This window comes from Vipera berus (assembly GCF_964194415.1).
Source record: "Vipera berus genome assembly, chromosome: 3".
NCBI lineage: Eukaryota > Metazoa > Chordata > Lepidosauria > Squamata > Viperidae > Vipera > Vipera berus.
In genome coordinates, this window is record NC_138204.1 from 177,257,708 (window position 1) to 177,279,946 (window position 22,239).

General features: G+C 39.8%; 1 protein-coding gene across 1 annotated transcript; it reads left to right on the forward strand.

Annotated features, from left to right (window-relative positions):
* Window positions 1-367: 367 nt before the first annotated feature.
* On the forward strand, window positions 368-11,796 carry LOC308666706 (DGAT1/2-independent enzyme synthesizing storage lipids-like; the record flags this gene model as incomplete). The annotated part of the gene is made up of 6 exons (XM_081325601.1): window positions 368-695; window positions 4,426-4,590; window positions 6,641-6,834; window positions 7,908-7,968; window positions 9,723-9,862; window positions 11,692-11,796. The coding sequence occupies 6 exons, from the start codon at window positions 368-370 to the stop codon at window positions 11,794-11,796; spliced, it is 993 nt and encodes a 330-aa protein (XP_081181727.1).
* Between the last annotated feature and the right edge of the window lie 10,443 nt (window positions 11,797-22,239).

A 22,239-nucleotide genomic window follows, 5' to 3' on the forward strand; every position in this document is an offset into this window, starting at 1 on the left:
TTCAAACTGGATGCACAAAGATTTTCAAAATAATTGTTATTTTCCAGCATTCTTTCCCATTTTTATTTCTTACTTTAGTAGAAGTAGGTTTATAAGAAAACAACAGTGCATATTGACTGGAAGCTTTATATATATTCTTATGTATATTCAAGGAACCCATGAAAGTGTGTGTGCATTTATGAAAGGAGAGAGTTAAATAGAACTTATACAAAATTAAGTGCTATAAAATGGTTTAAAAATTATGAATTTAAAATTAAAAAATAATGATGCATTTGTCTGTGTTTACAAGACAAGCTGATAAATAACATTATTTCCTTCCCACAAAATAAATCATGACTTTTTCTCTTTTTTTCCTATTTTTTTTAACATGAATGAAAAGAAAGCTACTATGTTGAATACATCTGTGTATGAATCTATGACATGGTTTCTTCGAATGATAAAAGACTGGATTGGTTTTGATTGCTTGGAAGACTTTGTGAACTCTGTACTTCAGCCTATGTTGCTATTACTAGTACTTTTTCTCCTTATATATTATGTACCTTTAGGTATTGTTTTAATTTGCTATACATGCACATTTTGTTTTTATATTTGGAAGAAAAAATATAATATAAAAGGAGACGCTTACAATGAGTTATGGAACAAACCAAGGCAATGCATAGCAAATCTGTTGAATTTATACGGGAAGATATGGCATGGTAAGTAGTTATTTAAATAGTCACAAGACAATCAAGAGAGCAGACAATTTATTCCAGGCAGAGTCTCGACTTGTATGTGGCACACAGATTGTCCAATATTTCTATGAAACAGTGTGCTGTGTGAAACTTATATTATCTGCTCTTTGAGTCAAAATTGTGCCTCTTATACTGTAAATATAATCATAAATGGTAATATAATATAAGTACACTGTAGTCATGAGCCCTAGTAGTGTAGTGGATACAGTACCAGGCTAGAAACCGGGGAATCTGTGAGTTCTAGAACTGCCTTAGCCACAAAGCCAGCTGGATGATTTGGGGGGGGGGAAGTCACTCTCTCTAAGTCTTAGGAAGGAGGCAATGCCATCAGAATTGCAGGGATTTGCTCAGGCAATCACCAGGAGACAACACTGACTCAAAGAAGCAAAAATACCTGGAGATGTTACAGTGAATGTCCTGCTTGTGTAAGATAACAATTCAATCTGTATGAAAGGTTAAAATTCCAGCTTCCTTTACATTGCACCAGAACCTGTGCTCTGCTATCTTTCACAGACAAATTTGCTGACTTATTTGGGAGAAACTGTGGTAAAACAGTATTGTGTGTGGGTAGGGAGGCAGGGCAAAACTATACTTTACGATACTGTTCAACGATCTTTTTATCAAATTTATACTCACTGCAATCAAGTACCGTATATACTTGAGTATAAGCCGAATTTTTCAGCCCACTTTTTGGGCTGAAAAATTCCACTTCGGCTTATACTCCAGTCAACAAAAAAACTTACCGAGGACTTGTGCGCGGCCGAGGCTTTGGTGCTTCCGGGATCGCACGCACCTCTCCCAAGCCACCGCCGTCCGGAGACCTGTCGAAGTTTGGGGAGGTTTGGGGAGGTGCGCGCGCACCTCCCCAAACCTCCCGAAACGTCGGCAGGTCTCCGGACCTCCGCGCCCTGCCTGCCTGCTTCTTTCCGCAGCGGAAAGAAGCAGGCAGGCAGGGCGCGGAGGTCCGGAGACCTGCCGACGTTTCGGGAGGTTTGGGGAGGTGCCCAAACCTCCCCAAACGTCGGCAGGTCTCCGGACCTCCGCGCCCTGCCTGCCTGAGCGGAAAGAAGCAGACAGGCAGGGCGCGGAGGTCCGGAGACCTGCCGACATTTGGGGAGGTTTGGGGAGGTGCGCGCGCACCTCCCCAAACCTCCCCAAACTTCGGCAGGTCTCCGGACAGCGGCCGCTTGGGAGAGGTGCGCGCGATCCTGGAAGCACCGAAGCCTCGGCCGCGCGCAAGTCCTCGGTAAGCTCCGGGCGGTCACTTGCTTCGCGTCTCCTGAGGGAAGGGGGGGCGACTGGAGCGGGCGTGTTTCCTCGCCTGCTGGGCGCCGCGATTTGCCCGGGGAACGCGCGGGCCCCGAATGGCAGCGTGGAGCGAGGAAGCGGACAGCCAGGGCTTCCCCGAGAGCTGCGGCCACACAGGGTATTCCTGTGTATTCAGGCTTGCAAAATGGCGGATCGAGCCTCTGCTGGCGGCAGAGGCTTGCAGAGTGCGGATCCAGCCTCCGCCGGCGGCGGAGGCTTGCAGAGCGCGGATCCAGCCTCCGCCGGCGGCGGAGGCTTGCAGAACGGCGGATCGGCTTATACTCGAGTCAATAACTTTTTCCAGTTTTTGGGGGTGAAATTGGGGGTCTCGGCTTATACTCGAGTCGGCTTATACTCAAGTATATACGGTATATTATTGTCAAGTTGCATTAGTTGAGAACATTAAACAAAACAGTTGTTACTAATACAGTCTGGGTATACATGCCAACTAATAAAACTACAAGAATTATAACAATCTACATGTAATCATTCAAGTAAGGGTGTCATAACATTCACCATATACTGTACTTCTAAAACACTCCCTAACGCTAAGAATGGAAACAACATGGCAAACCAGTTTTCTAAAGAGACGCTATTCCACAAGATAGGTACTACCATTAAAAAGCAAGACCTTTGCACCACAGAGTCTCAATCTCCACTTCATGGGAGTATAGGAACTTCTCCCACAGGCATACAAATTGTGGAGTCTAATGTAGTTGGAGAAGACTTTCTTGCAAAATCTTTACTGCCAAGTCATATAGCACTTTTTATGGCACAAACTGCATTTTGATTTTGCATCCAGTATCTAGATGCAAGCAAGTACAGAGCCTAAAGTGTAATGTGTTTATAGAATGAGTACTAAATGACAACCAAGCTGCTGTCTTCTTGACAACTGAAGCATCTGAGTGGTTTTCATACAGACTGCATTCCGGTCTGTATGAAAGTGATGAAGTGATGAAGGTACTGTGAGAATAGTGAGATCTTCCTGCTCCAGGTAGTATTATTATAGCTGCTGAATCAAAGGTAGAGTTAATTGTGGCTTTACCCATGAATAATAGCCATGAGTCCAGAAGGTCATGTACCCTTTATTTTCAGGACTACAGCCAACGCTCCATTAAAAGACAGGAACAAGGCAGTCAGAGAACTTCAAGAAATTTGAAACAGTAACTCCATCTTGCTGGGATTTAATTTTATTTTCTTTGTTCCATCAAAACCTCAACAAAGTGCAGATACCTCATCAAGTGGGAGGACGTGAAAGAGAGATTCTTACAAACTGTTACATTTTTCAAGAAAGTAAATTAATAATATTAATGCAGATATAAGTTTAAACAGTGGAAAAATAGATTACAAAGATTATCACAGTGATTATTGTAGTTAAATAAAAAGCCAGATTAAGCAGTAAAGTAAGGATGAATAACCAATGAATCTCAGATTAGGAATTTAGAGTACTGTAAAGCTGTTAGTTTTATGTTAAATAGTAGAGGTAAAGAATTGAATCCTGTGGGACTTGATGAGGAATGGCTGCTAGGTGGCTTTTCCCCCCTCACCACTTACTGACCTGAACTGCCCATGAAGGAAGGAAGAAATAGACTCTCTTCAAAACAATGCCTTCAATCTCCAACCAGTCCAGAAGATACCAATAGTTATCAAAGGACTAGGAGGGGTATAGTATCTCCTTCCAGCCCAACACAAGGGTTAATCAAAAGCAAACATTAACTGTTGACCCTGACTAATTAAGAGTCAGTAGTACAGAGAATCTGTTTCATCTAGAGTGCTATGTGGCTGGCCCACAATCACATTTTCAACACTTTCTTTTTAAAGGTAGGTCCAATGCTGGGAGATAGTTATCAAAAATGGTTGAATTGAGGATAGAGTACACCCAAACATTCTTTAAGATTCCGTGTACTACCCTTTCTATAATGAGGCACTGAGTACCTCAGAGAACAAGCTTTTATACATACCCACGTTTTACATAAGAGGTGTGGCTGCCAGGTAGCTTTTTTCCCCCCTCACCATCTATTGACCTAAATTATGTATGATTGACAGACACTGGCCTCACACTAGAAAAAATGATTTTCAAAAAAGATTTAGAGTAATTTGCTATTATCTACATCAACTGCCTCTTGCAGCAACCATTCAGAGTTACAATAGCATTTTTTTAAAATTTGCCAGATATGTTTGGAACATGATTCCCAGTAATCTTAGAGAGATTTTAGTTATGCTGCCTGAAATTGCTGGTAGATGTCACAAAATATTTGGAAAATATCTGGTCAAAAAAAGTACTCTATGTGTTTTGCACTATGTATTTTCTCTTTTCTAAATGAATTTGTTTTATCACCATGAATCTTCTACAAACAAAAAATTATTCTACCGGTAATTTTTTCAGGTTATGAGATCATTGGTATGGAGAATCTACCACAAGGTCCAGGATTGATTGTTTATTACCATGGAGCAGTAGTTTTTGACTATGTCCTCTTTAAAGCAAAACTCTATGAAAAGACTGGGAGAAAAATCCACTCTGTGGTTCATTGTTTCTTTTATTTAGTACCAGGTAAGGTATTTTAACTTTATATTTCAGTTCTTTTTTAATTACCAGAACTAGGACTAGCAACTTGATTATTAACAAAGTGGTAGCTAAGTGACTGTATTCACGATCTTGCTTCAGCTTTCCTTTGCTTTACAAACCTGTAAGGAATGGTTGCAAAATTATTTTTCATTGCTATTGTAACTGTGAATGGTTGCTGCAAGAGGCATTTGTTATAGGTAAATCACGTGTGTCAAACTCACCATATCACGTAACGTGTTGCGACGTATCACGACTCTTTTTGCATTGCCGGCAATGGGGTGGGCGCAGCTCCAGTATGATGAAAACGGCCCGCGGGCTGGCAGTTTGACACCCTTGCTCTAAATCACTTTGCTAGTGTGATGCCAGTGTATGACAATCAGTATGTCTTTAAAGATATGCAAAATGTTTAAAGGGACTATTAGAACTTTGCAACCTATGATCCAGAAAATCAGCTATAGACCAGTAGCTTTAATTTGTTATCTTCTGCTTAAGAATATATCATTTAAACCCTGGAAAGTTGCATTCAGCATGCCAGGCAGATATAGCCTAGGCAAGTTAGCTCCTAGACTTCCAAATTGACAATAGCTAAGATATTCTTTATCCAAGAGTGGCATGGTCCAGAGATCTAAATCTATTTGTAGCTAAAGAATTTGCTTTCCAGTTCCTGCAGGAACCTTATTCAGATCCTGGTTGGAAGGTTGTGCTCATTTGTAATTTGCAAGCTACTTCATTAAAAGAAGTACTGGATGGCAATAGTCATCCCACCCTTGACCACAGGGACAGAATATTTCTTTCTGAGAAAAAGGCACTTCAAAATAATTTACTCACTTCATGCCCAAAGCTTCAAGAAGAAACAAATACTTCTTTTTCAGAAAATTTTGATTCTGTCACAGAAAGCGAAAGTTTTATTTTAACTTCTGGTTTAAATATATCTATATACAGTGGTACTTTGGTACTCATCATTAATTGGTTCTGGGAGATGCAATGAGTACCAAAAACAATAAGTACCAAACAAATTTTTCCCATAAGGAATAATGTAATAGTCATGAGGCAAACAACATCGACAATTTCTAGCCTGAGGGTCAAGTATCAAACAAACAACAAATACTGGGACAAAATTTTCACCTCAAAATTTGTTGTGTACCAAATTTGATGACTTTCAAAACAGTTAAGTATTGAGATACCAGTGTAAATGGAAAGGAAGATTCAGAGGTTACAGAAGTTGAATTAACCAGACCATTAATAGAATAGAGAAAGAGAGGATATGTTTCAGAGAAAATCTGTTGCCCTCCAAAAAGAATTTGACTTTGTTTGACCTGTATCTAACCATATGTCAGGAGAGCAGTTTGATGTAGTGCTTAAGTTACCAGGCCACTTCTGAAATAAGCCACTTCTGAAATCTTGCTAACAAAAATGCTGAGATTTATCCAGGAATTTGCCAGAAGTCAACACTGACTCAAAACACACTCAAAACACCACCCTATGTCAAGAAAAATGTGTTACAAAGAAGATTTTGATATTCCTCTAAACTGGCTGAAGTCATACTTGTTATTACTAGACATTTGGAAACAATAATATAGGTATTCTGAAAAAGCAACAGAGCTTTCTGCATTGATGGTACAGGAGAATTAAGTGCAATAAGAAAGTGATAAACCTTTATAGTACCCTCTGTCCAAACCTACCAACCCTTGAGATCACATCTATGTGATAACTTAGTCAAGGAATGTATATCATACTCATTCCTCTCCAGATTGCATTAACAATCACTCCCATTGAGAGATGCCAAGACAATTGCTCAAAATAAATGATAGCAAGAGACAGTAGGTAGACCATTAGATGATGATTGCATTTTGGTTTCATTTGAAAGGTACTAAAACCCTTGCTTGGTCCCCTTCATGCTCATTTCCCCTGATGCTCAGCCTCCCTTTTAGATGAGACTACCCTCTGTTCCTCTTTATAATTACTGCATTTGGATAATATACTTGCTATAAATTATATTCATATACAATCTTTTATTTCCTCCATTTTTTTACAGGTATAAAACCATGTCTTGATATACTAGGTTGCATTGAAGGCAAGAAAGCAGTCTGTGTTGACATTCTGAAGAGAGGCCACTTGCTAGGAATAGCACCTGGTGGATTGAGAGAGCAGAATTTTAGTGATGAAAACTACAGTCTGGAGTGGAATAGCCATACAGGATTTGCTCAAGTAGCTTTAAAATGCAAAGTGGTAAGTGGTCCTGTCAAGGATCATGTACAAAGAGCTGATCTATAAATGCCCTTTACTATTAGGTGGAGTATTCTCTAAGATGGGGCCATGTATGATAATGACTTGGAGTCTAAAGATGGTCTAGAATGTGGCTCAACAAGCAGAAGCTCTAACTCCTCTGCTCTAGGAGCTGCACATGGGCTTCTGAGTGCAAACCAAGTTGCTTCTTGTCCCTGTAAAATCCTAGATCATAGGTGTCAAACTCGCCATGTCACATGACGTATCACAATGTATCGTGACTTTTTTTGCATTGCTGGAGCTGGGGTGAGCGCAGTCTCCGTATGATGCAACCAGCCCATGGGCTGGCAGTTTGACACCCCTGCCCTAGATGGTCTGGATCTGTCTTTTTTAAAATTGCCCTTCTGCAATTATCTCTACTTGTCCAAAGAGAGCAAAGAAGCAATTACCTAGTACCACCTTGTCGGATCTGAGAGCCACATTCTCTCTTTGCCACCTGTTGGAGGTTTGTCTGGCCCAACCTCACCTTCCTTTAGAAAAGCTGTAAAAACCTGGCTTTTCAAACATTGTCCAAGGTAATTTGTGTACCCAAAGATGAAAAAAGTAGAAATTTATTTCTGGTCACATGGGTGCCTAATTTACAACTGTAACAACTTATAACTGTAATTTTAGGCTCCATAACAGTCATAAATCAAGGACTACCTATATGCACTTATCTTTTTATTTGTCAGCTTATACATCTAAATAAATATATACAATTTCTATTTGTGGAGCTCATCAGAACATACAAACCACAATGGAGTGGGCCATTTGAAGAGAAACATTTTATAAGATAGCATTGTTAGTAAATATTCTATAATGGAAATTTTATCAACAAGTTGTGCATGTTTCAACATACAATAATACCTACTCCATTAATGTATAACATTGGCATTTATTTTAGAAGAGCATGAAACAACAACCAAATCCAATTTGCCTTAAAAACTGGTTTTTCTTAACAGTTCCAATCTAAACCAAAATGCTTTCTCATATCAGTTTTTATTCTTTGGGGTTTATTTTTATATTTCTCTTTTTAGCCAATCACCCCTATGTTTACACAAAACCTTCGTGAAGCATACAGGACAGTTGGAAATACATGTGAGTTTCATTTTCAGATTCCCCTCTATATAATTAATTACCTAACCCTCAATCGTTATATTTGCTTTCCTCCCTCTCTTTGTATATGTGTATTTGTGTGTATGTGTGTATGTATAAATGCCTGTGAGTCAGCAGAGAGATGAAGTAGCTCAAAGCTGAATGAGGTAAAGGTGTTGAGCTTAGTTGTCCATATGAGCAAAATAACTTCATGGTCTAAAGAGAAAGATTGTTTCCTCCCTTAGAGTAGTGTTGGCAAACCTTTTAGAGATCGAGTGCCCCAAAATTGCCCCTGTCCCCGCTCCGCTCCACCCTGCCCACTCCACTCTGCCCTCCTGCCTGCAGGGCCACCCACTGCCTCAACGTCCCACTGCAGGAGATCGTCCAGGCAGCCCAGAAGCACCATGGTGGTCATGCCGTTCTTCCACACCCTGCAGCATCATCTGCACGCGATGGTACATGAGGGCGGAGTCTTGTCCTTGCTGCCTGGCTGCCATGTCCTTGGTTGTGCTGCTCCATGTGGGCCACACTTAGGGGTGACTGTCCTCCAGGGCTGCTGCTGGTGAGGAGGAGGCCATGGGGGAGCTGGGGCTGGGGTGATGGCACATGTGCCCACAGAGAGGGCTCTGAGTGCTGCCTCTGGCACATGTGCCATAGGTTCACCACCACTGCCTTAGAGACTAAATAGCCTGGCAATTAATGTTTCTGCCATATTAGCAACAAAACATTATTTTTTCATTTCCATTTTTCACATTTCCAGACAGCTAGTAAGTTGTTTGGAAGATAAAGACACAGTTTTTTCCCCCTCTACCCTGTCCCCAAGTAATTCACACTTCTGCCTAGCGTCTGCTTGAAACCAGTTCTACACCAGGAACGAATGGGTGGGCCTGCTTCTCAGAGAATAACAGGTGACAGGAAGGGGGCACAGCACTATTTCTATTTTGTGTCCAATGGATCAAAGCAGAACCAATGCAAAGAACTTAAGGATGACCTTTCTTTGAAATCATGGAGGACTATTTATAATGAGTAGGAGGGAAAGTTTACCTGGGTAACTCCATATCAATTACCTAGATACTGGCAATATCTAAGAAAAAGATCAGTCAGTTTCTAAGTTTTTGACTTTGAAGGAACAGGATAGAAGGAGTATTGACACTTTTGGACTTTGGTGTTGAAGAACACTCCTGAAAATATTGTAGACAGCAAAAAAATAAAAATAAAAATAAAAATGAATCAAACACATAAATCATCAAGCAAATGAATCATCAAACAAATCAAACCAGGTACAAGGTACAAATGGCCAGGCTCAAATTATCTTTCTTAGGACACCTCATACAAAGATCTACTTCTCTGAAAAAGTTTGTAATGATGGGGAAGATGGAAGGAAAGAAAAGAAGATGACAGCAGCAAAGCAGTCACAATTTTCTGCAGTGTTTTACTTGCCACCTTGGCATCACAGATTCATCCATCATTGGAGTGACTCTTGGCCACAACAGCAAAGAAAATGTTTCCCCCGTTCAGTTGATCCTTTGGGTTTAATTTCAATATTATTTTACTGTGTTTTTTCTCCCCTTTCAGTATCAAAGATAAATATTCTGGTCTCAGGATCACATTCTACAACTTTGAAGTGGGTGCAGAAGTTAGCATCATAGTTCACATCTCCAGTTTTAAAATGCAACATCACATTCTTTAAAAAAATAGAGATGTTCACATCCTTATGAATGAATAATTTTATCTTCTTTGTTTTATTTCCTCTATAGGGCTTTCAAAATGGCTGTACGAACACTTTCGATTTTTTGCCCTCCCAATTTATGGTGGATTTCCCGTCAAACTCCGCACCTACATTGGAGAACCCATCCCATATGACCCAAACCTAACTGCTGAGGAACTGGCTGAAAAAGTAAGCAAACTTTTTACCAAACATAGCCTCTTAAATACTGTCTATCTTTTTTCCCTGCAGAACATTTTTGTTTTGAGATTCAGTCAGAGATGATAGTTATGTTATATATTTAAAACAATGTTTGTTCAAGTTTGAGTTGATTGGAGAAGGGAAAATACTATCAGTACCTCTGAAAAAAGAAGCAAAATGATTATATGAAATGGTCATTTTGAGATGAATATGTGGAAAGAGGCTAAAGCAGATAATAAAGTTCTAATTCTCTAAACAGTTTGGACATAATGGGTGGCAAAGCATGGATTTCTTAAGGAGTCTTGCCAGATTAACAGTAATCTATTTTATGGTTGGTTAGATTGATCACAGTAATTCCATGAATGTAGAAAGCCTTACTCTCAGTAAAACATTGACAAAGTAACCCATTATATTCTCAAACTAGTGGGCTGGATTAGGTGAATCCACACTGGAATTAAATCCTTCCTTTAGAAACAGTATGAGAGTTTCTTCATGACTTGGGAAATAGCTGTTGAACAGGGTATTATAAGGATTTGGTCTCAGGCTAACAAGGCAAAAAAAATGCTTATCCAATGTGCAGTTGACAAACAAATTGTATATGACTGTACCTAATTGAAGGACAATTGTATTAATACCTTCAAAGACAAAAGACATTCAAAATACTTTTGGCACAAATTTAACAGATACACTTGAAGAGACTTTAACACAGTAAAATATATTATAGCAAATGTTTTTGTGGATCACAATCTTCAATACATAGGACATTCCTGAGAGTAGAATATTATTTATCTCCATAGCTACTGTAGTGACTTAGGGAAGGGGCAGAGAAGATGGTAAAAGAAAGGGTGTGTTAGAGAAATGCAGTTGGTTTTAGGCACAATGGTTAAGCCATCAGGCTAGAAACCAGGAAACTGTGAGTTGTAGTCCGATCTTAGGCACAAAGCCAGCTGGGTGACCTTAGGTAGTCATTTTCTCTCAGCCCTAGGAAGGACACAATGCCAAATTATTTCTGAAAAACCTTGCCAAGAAAACCTCAGGTACTGTTCCAAGCAATTTTTGACAACCAGACACAATTCAACAAAATAAAAAAAATGATTACAAAGTCAACCTAGGTCCACTGTTTCACAAAAAAAGATGGTTTCGGCAGCTTTCAGGACAGTGTAACATATACATACTTTTACTCTGTACTGTCAGTTAACATACATGGTGCAATAAGAAGCTCTGATCTATCCTTTGTCTATAAGAAATCATGCCAATTTTAACCAGAAAAATCTCACCTATTCAGTTATTCTGAATTTAGTTCCACAGTTCTGGGAAGAAATGAGTATACTTAGAAATATATGTCTAATACTGTAGAAGTGGAAAACATCTTGTCATTGTGGTGGACTACATGCTGAAGCCTTCTGTCATGGCTGCAAAAAAGACAAATTCAATTTCAAGTTATGGAAGCTATTATTTTCATTCACTTCTAATTTTCCAGATCCTGTCTTTTTTATTGGACAACACAATTTAAGAATGTGCCAGACAAATTGGAATGGATTTGAGAAGAACAGTGAGGATGATCAATAAACTGGCATCTTAAATTCTATTAACTATGTTTATCTTTGACAAAAGACAGAGGAAATATCAGACTAAGTTTTAAAGGATGCCATACTAATTCTTATGGTCCAATAATATAGGACACGGAGCAATAAAGTTAAATTACAGGAAGGTCAATTCTTGTGCAAAGATAAGAAAGATCATTTCTGAGAGATGATCTGTGAATGTATGTTTAAAAATGATATTGACTTTATGCCGCCTTCTTCTTTTGTATTTAACAGACAAAGATTGCAATTGAAAATCTCCGTGACAGACACCAGAAACTACCTGGAAATATATTAAGAGGTTTATTGGAGAGATTTGATAAAAACAAGAAAGATGACTAATCTTTTTATATTTTATTATAGATTAATGAATTTTCCTCTCATAATTCATATCCACATGTACATCCTAAGTGCAATGTTTAAAATAGTTTGAAATTTATAATTTGCTTTCTTAGACTATGTAATCAAACATGTTATACAATATTCTGATAATCTGTGTTTTTCCCAAACAATAAATGGATATTATTTTCATGCTGTAAATAGACTAGTGACCACTTCTGCATGTTTCTCTCTCTATCTTACATGCACACATCCATGGCATATGACCAAAAGACAATGGGCGTGTGTAGATGTACAACAGCAATTCTGTTTTGTTTTGTTTCAATGACAACCTGTTTTCTCTCCAGAATTTTGCATTTTTCAACTGCCTGGTATAAACAGTAAGGATATGACCTTGATGGAGTTATGCCAGCTCCATTGTCAAGGTGACAGGGAGCAATATATATATATATATATATATATATATATATATATATATATATATATATATGTATATGTATATGTATATGTATATGTATATGTATATGTATATGTATATGTATATGTATATGTATATATATATATATATATATATATATATATATATATATATATATATATATATATATATATATATATAGGGACGCGGTGGCTCAGTGGGTTAGGACGCTGAGCTTGTCGATCGGAAGGTCGGCAGTTTGGCGGGTCGAATCCCGAGTGCCGCGTAACAGAGTGAGCGCCTGTTACTCGTCCCAGCTTCTGCCAACCTAGCAGTTCGAAAGCACGTAAAAATGCAAGTAGAAAAATAGGGACCACTACGGTGGGAAGGTAACAGCGTTCCGTGCGCCTTTGGCGTCTAGTCATGCCGGCCACATGACCACGGAGACGTCCTCGGACAAGCGCTGGCTCTTCAGCTTTGAAACGGAGATGAGCACCGGCCCCTAGAGTCGGAAACGACTAGCACGCATGTGCGGGGGAACCTTTACCTTATATATATATATATATATATATATATATATATATATATATATATATATATATATATATATATATATATATATATAAAATCCACAGTAGAGAGTTATCTGAAAGGAGTTCAGATACCTCCCTAATTCACTCAACTACAAATAGGAGGAAGAGGTACAATGTAATCAGACTCACAAGATTGAGCTCAGTCTCACCAGACAGACCAGACAAGAAATCAGCTCCACAGAAAGGGTAAATTTAGAGTGTTGTAATAACAGAATCTTGGACTGGGATCAATGTATAAATCCAACATTTGATTACAATGTCTATATGACCCACCAGAAAATCAAGTATTTCTCACAGAAAAGTATTGCAGGAACAAAAAAGGGAGGAAAAAAAGCAAATTGGACATGTCAAACAAAACTCCAAAAATGGGCCGGACAAAATTATTGGCACCCTTAACTTAATATTTGGTTGCATACCCTTTGGAAAAAATAACTGAAATCAGTCGCTTCCTATAACCATCAATAAGCTTCTTACACCTCTCACCCGGAATTTTGGACCACTCTTCCTTTGCAAACTGCTCCAGGTCTCTCTTATTGGAAGGGCGCCTTTTCCCAACAGCAATTTTAAGATCTCTCCACAGGTGTTCAATGGGATTCAGATCTGGACTCATTGCTGGCCACTTCAGAACTCTCCAGCGCTTTCTTGCCATCCATTTCTGGGGGCTTTTTGACGTATGTTTGGGGTCATTGTCCTGCTGGAAGACCCAAGATCTCGGACGCAAACCCAGCTTTCTGACACTGGGCTCTACAGTGCGACCCAAAATCCTTTGGTAATCCTCAGATTTCATGATGCCTTACACACATTCAAGGCACCCAGTGCCAGAGGCAGCAAAACAACCCCAAAACATCATTGAACCTCCACCATATTTCACTGTAGGTACTGTGTTCTTTTCTTTGTAGGCCTCATTTCATTTTCGGTAAACAGTAGAATGATGTGCTTTACCAAAAAGCTCTATCTTGGTCTCATCTGTCCACAAGACGTTTTCCCAGAAGGATTTTGGCTTACTCAAGTACATTTTGGCAAACTAATCTTGCTTTTTTATGTCTCTGTGTCAGCAGTAGGGTCCTCCTGGGTCTCCTGCCATAGCGTTTCATTTCATTTAAATGTTGATGGATAGTTCGCGCTGACACTGATGCTCCCTGAGCCTGCAGGACAGCTTGCATTCCTTTGGAACTTGTTTGGGGCTGCTTATCCACCATCCGTACTATCCTGCGTTGCAACCTTTCATCAGTTTTTCTCTTCTGTCCACGACCAGGGAGATTCGCTACAGTGCCATGGGTTGCAAACTTCTTGATAATGTTGCACACTGTGGACAAAGGCAAATCTAGATCTCTGGAGATGGACTTGTAACCTTGAGATTGTTGATATTTGTCCACAATTTTGATTCTCAAGTCCTCAGACAGTTCTCTTCTCCTCTTTCTGTTGTCCATGCTTAGCGGGGCACACACAGACACACAATGCAAAGACTAAGTGAACTTCTCTCCTTTTTATCTGCTTTCAGGTGTGATTTTTATATTGCCCACACCTGTTACTTGCCCCAGGTGAGTTTAAAGGAGCATCACATGCTTGAAACAATCTTGTTTACCCACAATTTTGAAAGGGCGCCAATAATTTTGTCCGGCCCATTTTTTGAGTTTTGTTTGACATTATGTCCAATTTGCTTTTCCCCCTCTCTTTTTTGTTGTGTTCCAATACACACAAAGGGAATAAACCTGTGTATAGCAAAACATGTATTCCTGCAATACTTTTCTGTGAGAAATACTTGATTTTCTGGAAAAATTTCTGGGGTGCCAACAATTTTGGCCATGACTGTATAAATATAATTTTATTGAAATCGTCCACAACTACATCATAACAATACATTGCAGTGCTTATTAAAATTCTTTTTAAAAATACAAAACATAAGAATAAACATTCTAATAATTTAGACAAGTTGCTGTTACATTATATAATCAATCCTTCCCGTAACCATCCCTTTTTGTCAACCATTCATACCATGGTCTCCAAGATAAATAATAATCTGCATCCCCCTTATCTTTCAACAGCATGCTCAAACGGTCTGATTCCGCACAATCAATGAATTTCTTGATTAACAGATCCTCGGGAGGACTAACAGAATTCTTCCAATATTGAGCCCATAGATGAAGGGGAAAGAAATTCAGATGTAGGGACAGGAATTCAGACAAAGGAAAAAGAATTCAGACCTGAGTCGATAGAGAGCTTTGAACCAGCCAGGCAGCCTCGTCTCCAGAAAAAGAACTCCCCCGAGCACTGCCCGCTGAACTTTTATTCACCTCCAATCTTACAAAAAACTACATCAGTCTCATACCAAATAGGATACATAGAAATAATTGGATTATTCAGGTGCCTATGAGATCACACAAAAACAAGGTAGCATAAGATGTATGTGAAGGCTTTATCATAGCGTTTCCCAAACTTCCCACATGCCAGGCTCCCCGCCAGCCAGGAGAGTGTGCTCTCACTGAAGCTAACAGAGAGGCCCAACTAGAGGGGAACGGAAAGGCTGAAAGGTGAAAAACCAAATTCTTGAGAGACCAAATTCTGGCCGTTCCCACATGTCCCCTTTTTTTGTGTAATGACAGAAGCAGAATGTTTGAGATAAGCTTGCGTAACATGTACATCTTTGGTGTTGAAAGTAGAGGTGCGGGATCACTTAACAAATGGCACAATGCTAACAAAGAGGGAATCCATTGAATACAGTAATACAAACTAATCAATATGACTATAGTTAAAATACCATAAACAAATAAATGTTTAAGCGAAGCTAAATCTGGTAGCCATAGAAAAAGCATTTTCCTAAGTCTATAAGTTGGAGAGCCCCAAAAATACATAGTATATAGGTGGTGGATATATTAAAATTGGTAAAAAGAGTATAATTTTGAATAGTAGTAGCTGGAGCACAGACAGGAACAATGCAAAAGCTAATAACTTCATGAGCAGAAGCAGACATTTTTAAGCAAAAATTACTCTGACTAGAAATGTTGGCCAGTTGTAGCTACAAATTGAATTGTCCTCTATTTGCTAAATCTTCATGAATTCCTACAGCTGAAGAATAAAAAAAAAGCAAAAAAACACAGCAACAGTCCAAGTGCTGAATTGGTGTTAAGTTGAGCGATAAATGATGACAGGAATAGTTGTAAGGTCACAAAGGGCATCTGCGCTGAGTGTTTTTAACATTCCCCATGTTACTGGTGGCTGAGTTCCTGCTGGCCGCGAAGGTCTTTTACGCCTTCGTGGTGTTTCACCCACCGGGTTCGGGTTCAATGTCAGGGCTGGATTGAACTCTGGGAGCGGACATGCTCAGCCTCTGGTGCCAGCTCATGTTTGGCTCGGAATGGCTTCACACACCTGGCAGGCACCCACACCGGTCCTGTAGGAATAAGAATAGATGCAAAACCCCTTCCCCAAGTAATCAATTTAGCTGGTCCCTTCCAGGTTGGCTCGGGCAGCTCCTTATATAGCACTCGTGGTCCTTCCAGGGAAAGCTCCTTCCTAAAATGTCTCTCTGCAGGAGTATAAGCTTGATTAGTGATAGTTAAATGATTCAAAGTAAACAACAATACTGGAATTAAGGTTTTAAGATCTGAGGGAGTAATTCCCCTTTCTTTTAAATGTTTAAACAACAAAGCTTTAAATGTACCATGTGCACGTTCCACTATAGCTTGGCCTGAGCTATTGTATGGAATGCCATGTTGGAGAGAAATATCCCAAGTTCTGCAAAATTGGAAAAAAAGCATTAGAAGTATATGCAGGAGTATTGTCAGTCTTTAAGACAAGTGGTCATCCCATGACAGCCATGGCAGCGAGAAGGTGCTGAATAACATGAGAGGCAGTTTCGCTGCGAAGGGGGGTAACCCACACATAGCCAGAATAAGTATCTATGCAAACGTGAAGATAGGAAGCTGGAGAAAATTGCGGAATGTGAGTAACATCCATCTGCCAGACAGCTCTTGGACCAACAGCATCAAAGGGAAAAGAGAGGGGGGAGGAAGAGCAAGGAGGACAGGCTGAGATAATATCACGAGCCTGAGAAAGTGGAATGTTAAAGGTAGCACTCTGGTGAAAAAAAGAATGGCTAGCTAAAGGGTCAGTAAAAAGTGGAGCCGCCTTAAGAGAATGTAAAGCAGCGTCTGCTCTGTGGTTGCCATCAGAAATAGTATCAGAAAAACCTGTATGGGAGCGAATGTGAGCAACAAAAAATGGAATAGTTCGGTCACGCAGGAGAGTTTGAAAAGTAAGGAATAAGAAAAGTAAATTACGATCCAAAAGTGGAGACAACTAAGCAAAGGCAATATGATTAAAAAGATTGTCCACAATAAGATTAAAAGGAATTGAATCATGCAATTTAAAGGCTAAAATCACTGCAGAAAGTTCAGCACGCTGGGCTGAGGTTTGAGAAGCTGTGAACTTAGTTTGCTATTTTCCATTAATTTGCCATTAATTTTTACAGATGAGATCCATCTGTAAATAAAGTAATAGCATTAGGAAGAAAGGTAAAAACCTGTGCAGATTGAAAAACAAAAGGTAATTCCTGTAAGAAAATCAAATGTTGGTCCTTGGGGGGGTTAAACAACACAGCTCCCACATAATCTACAAAGGCAATCACAAAAGCATTAGACTTTTGCAGAAAGAAATCATGCTGATCCTTGGTGCAAGGCAAATGAAAGACTAAAGGATGAAAGCCAGAATATAACACCTCAATGGGAAATACATTTTTAGCTGGTGTGCGTGTCAAATACAACCATTCTAGAATGCAGATAGATTTAAGCATTTCAGGAAAAAATAAGATAGCAGTTGGCTGTAACAATCCTAAAAGAGAAGCTCTGTTAACCATAACTTTGCGAAAGGCAGAATTGATTTGATGAAGGCAATGTTGCATCGCTGTGGAGACTGGAATCTGTGCGTCAGGGGTTAAATGACCTGCAACAAAGCAGTAGTTAACTCTAAAAATGGTCTAGCCCAATTAAGATCTCCTAAAAACTTTTGCAATTGTACCAGAGTAAAATGAGATGGAATGCACAGAGTTGGAACAAAAGGAGAAAAAGAAGATTGAAGCATTCGATCACCTAAATATAGAAAGGGAGGTTTTATTTGAACCTTCTCAGGGGCAATGACAAGTCCCGATTTAGTCAAGATTTCCTGTAAGGTTAGGAAACAGTTAACAGGTAAAGGCTTTCTAGCAAGCAAGTAATCATCCATAAAATGGTAAGCAAAGCATTTTTTGTCTTTGGCTGGATGAACTACAGCTGCAAGAGCTGTAGCTAAAAGTTTTGTGTTATGAGATTCAGTTTCAATGCTCTGACACAAATCAATCATCGGAGCAATAGTTGTCTCAGGTTTGGAATCAATTGCTTTCAGGGCTGTTTTGCAGTTCTGATTAGTATTTTCAAATGCCAATTGTTTCATCAGAACATCAGCAGCAGCTTCATTTTGAACCTTTTCAGGGAGAAGCTCTCGGGTGAAATTGCTTTGCAACCCATTGTCTGTAACACTTCCTTTCAGCTCTTTGTGTACTGCAGATGGGACAGACTCATGGACTTGCTGATTTTGAGCGTTTTGGACCATGGGGCAGACAGCCATTAATGGCAATGCCTCCTGGACATCCTCTGAATTTTCAGAGACCAATGCAGACTGCACCATTTGCTGAATAGCAGTCTGTGTTTGAGGCTGTTGAAAGTCCAAATTTTGCTGACTCTCAGAGCTCCCATGCCGTGAAGAATTATGATAAGACAGTGGTGGCTGAGGGTCTGGGGGATACAGGATTGGTGCCTCAGGAATTATTAATTTTGGAGGGTACAAGATTGGTGCCTCAGGAGTTATTAATTTTGGAGGGTACAAGAGAGGATTGGACAACTCAATAATAGCTTTACCACAAAGTTGCCAAGTGTGCAGTACTGATACTGGAGTGGTTGCAGCCTGATGCAAATCTTTCCTAATTTCTTGCCAATCATAGGGATTAAGAGACCCATCTGCAGGATACCAAGGGCATAACTTACCAATAATCTTAACCAGCTCTTCTACATCCTCTTTATAAACTTTAACTGTTTGCTTAGTCCTTGTCAACAAATTGCAAAGGTCAGATACCTGTTTTTCCTGTCCTGTTGAAAGAGAAGTCCCCATATTTACCCCGTTGACTCTTTAAATGGAATGAATTGTTGAACTGACTTCGTTGACTCCTTAAATGGAATGAATAAGTTGGTCTTACCTCGTTGACCCCTTAAAACGCAATGAATTAGTTGAACGCGTTCGTTTAGCTCCTGCCGAGTGGAGGTAAGCCAGAAGTTACAGTTTGCCTCACAGCTGCATATGTATCACACCCCTCACAGGCATCACGTCGGGCACAGGCATCACGTCGGGGTCACCAGATGAAGGGGAAAGAAATTCAGATGTAGGGACAGGAATTCAGACGAAGGAAAAAGAATTCAGACCTGAGTCGATAGAGAGCTTTGAACCAGCCAGGCAGCCTCGTCTCCAGAAAAAGAACTCCCCCGAGCACTGCCCGCTGAACTTTTATTCACCTCCATCATTACAAAAAGCTACATCAGTCTCATACAAAATAGGATACATAGAAATAATTGGATTATTCAGGTGCCTATGAGATCACACAAAAACAAGGTAGCATAAGATGTATGTGAAGGCTTTATCATAGCATTTCCCAAACCTCCCACATGCCAGGCTCCCCACCAGCCAGGAGAGTGTGCTCTCACTGAAGCTAACAGAGAGGCCCAACTAGAGGGGAACGGAAAGGCTGAAAGCTGAAAAACCAAATTCTGGCCGTTCCCACACATAATATCCGTGCCGCCGTTAACAAATGCGACATCAAATACCATGCAGATCTATTCAGATTGTCTGGTTTTAAGCCTAACAAAAACGTCTCAGGAGTCAGTTTAACAGAATGTCCCAAAATCTCATTCAACCATATATGAAGCCGATGCCAATACTTCCTCACTTCACCGCAGGTCCACCACTGGTGGTAATAGGTGCCCTCTCTTTCTCCATTTTTGTCCATCTATCAAATTGTTCCAAAGGTCTGGCAGATATTATTGTTAGCAGATGTAAGCTGTTCCAAGTAAAGCTTCCTTTTGAAATTGACTGATGGTGATTTCTGTCAATGATGATGATGTGAAAGTGATGCTGTAGATATTTTGGAATTGCATCCAAAACACCTATACTATTGGTATATCTTGGCTTTCCTTTGCCACAGCTATTCTACTTCTATTTACAAGTTCATTATACTTTGTAATCTTTCTCCTGTTCTTTTTGTTCTATTCTGCTGTCTTAAAGTATTGCAATGGCCATTATCTAAACTGTTTCTCTTTCTTATTAACAATTACTAAATCTGAGAGAGGTTGTCTGGCAGATCTTTGTCTGTTTGAATTTAAAGTTTCAGAGAACTTTGGCTTCTTCATTTTCCATTATTTCCTCTATGCTTTTTAAAAATCCCAACAGTACTTGCTTGCAGGCAAGTGGTATTTCTTGCACATATTCCAGTGCACCATTGTTGCTACTCTGTTATGCCATTGTTTGTAGTCAGTCTGTGTGATCTTCTTGTAGCAGTTAAATAGGTTGTCCACTGTTTCTTCAGCTTCTTTTTCAGAGGCGGCATTTGCTGTCTGTTGCTATCTTTTCACTCTTACCATCAGGAAATTCCAGGTTGAATCTCCCTCTTATGAGCTTCCACCCAGTGCTTCTTGTCCTACACTCAGGCGCTACGGAGAATCAATGGATGCCCTCTTCCCTTCAAGTATTAGAAGATAGCTATCATGTCTCCTCTGAGCCTTCTCTTCCTTAGACTAAACATACATAGCTCCTTTAACCATCATACGATTCAGCCTAGAGACCCTTCATCATCTCTGTTGCTCTTCTCTGCACTCTTTCTAGAGCCTGAGCATCTCTTTTTCATCATGGTGATTTACCTTAGTTTTATTATACCCCAGTTAATCATTAGATCAAATGCTTTATTTATCAAATAAACTACAGGAGGAAAAACCCTTCAGTGGCCACCTAATGAGAAAGAAGGACTCACTGGACAAGATCCTAATACTGGGAAAGGTTGAGAGCAAGAGAAGAAGGGGACGACAGAGAATGAGGTGGCTGGATGGAGTCACTGAAGCAGTAGGCATGAGCCTAAATGGATTCCAGAAGATGGTAGAGGACAGGAAGACCTGGAGGAACGTTGTCCATGGTGTTGCGATGGGTCGAACACGACTTCGCAACTAACAACAACACGGTGAAGAAGCAATGTTGGAGATGCCAACTTCAATATCAAAAGCAAATTATGGACAATAAATCAGGTGTGATTTTTTAAAAAGGGTAGAAGCCTTTCTCTTTTGCTTTTTATCTTATCCAAAGTATGATACCAGAGTCAGTTTACAAATCTTGTTAAAAATATGAATCTTCACTGATTTATGACTTAACAACTCATCAAATTTGCAGACGACACCAAGCTGGCAGGAATAGCCAATACTCCAGAAGACAGGCTTAAAATACAGGAGGATCTGGACAGACTCGAACACTGAGCGGTATCTAACAAAATGAAATTCAATGGTGAAAAAACTAAGGTTCTACATTTAGGCAGGAAAACTCAAATGCACAGGTATAGTACAGGTGGTATCTTGCTCAATAGTAGTAACTGTGAGAGGGATCTTGGAGTCCTAGTAGACAATCACTTCAATATGAGCCAGCAGTGTGCTGCAGCTGCCAAAAAAGCCAACACAGTGCTAGGCTGCATTAACAGAGGGATAGAATCAAGATCAAGTGAAGTACTAATACCACTTTACAATGCTTTGGTAAGGCCACACCTGGAATACTGCATCCAGTTTTGGTCACCACGATGTAAAAAAGATGTTGAGACTCTAGAAAGGGTACAGAGAAGAGCAACAAAGATGATTGGGGGACTGGAGGCTAAAACATATAGGGAACGGTTGCTGGAACTGGGTATGTGTAGTTTAACGAAGAGAAGGGTGAGGGGTGACATGATAGCAGTGTTCCAATATCTCAGGGGCTGCCACAAAGAAGAGGGAGTCAAGCTATTCTCCAAATCACCTGAAAGCAGGACTAGAAATTAGTCAAGGAAGAGAAGCAACCTAGAACTAAGGAGAAACTTCCTGCCAGTTAGAACAATTAACCAGTGGAACAACCTGCCTCCAGAAGTGGTGAATGCTCCAACACTGGAAGTTTTTAAGAAGAGACTGGACAGCCATTTGTCTGAAATGGTATAGGGTTTCCTGCCTTAGCAGGGGGTTGGACTAGATGACCTCCAAGGTATCTTCTTCTTCTTCTTCTTCTTCTTCTTCTTCTTCTTCTTCTTCTTCTTCTTCTTCTTCTTCTTCTTCTTCTTCTTCTTCTTCTTCTTCTTCTTCTTCTTCTTCTTCTTCTTCTTCTTCTTCTTCTTCTTCTTCTTCATCATCATCA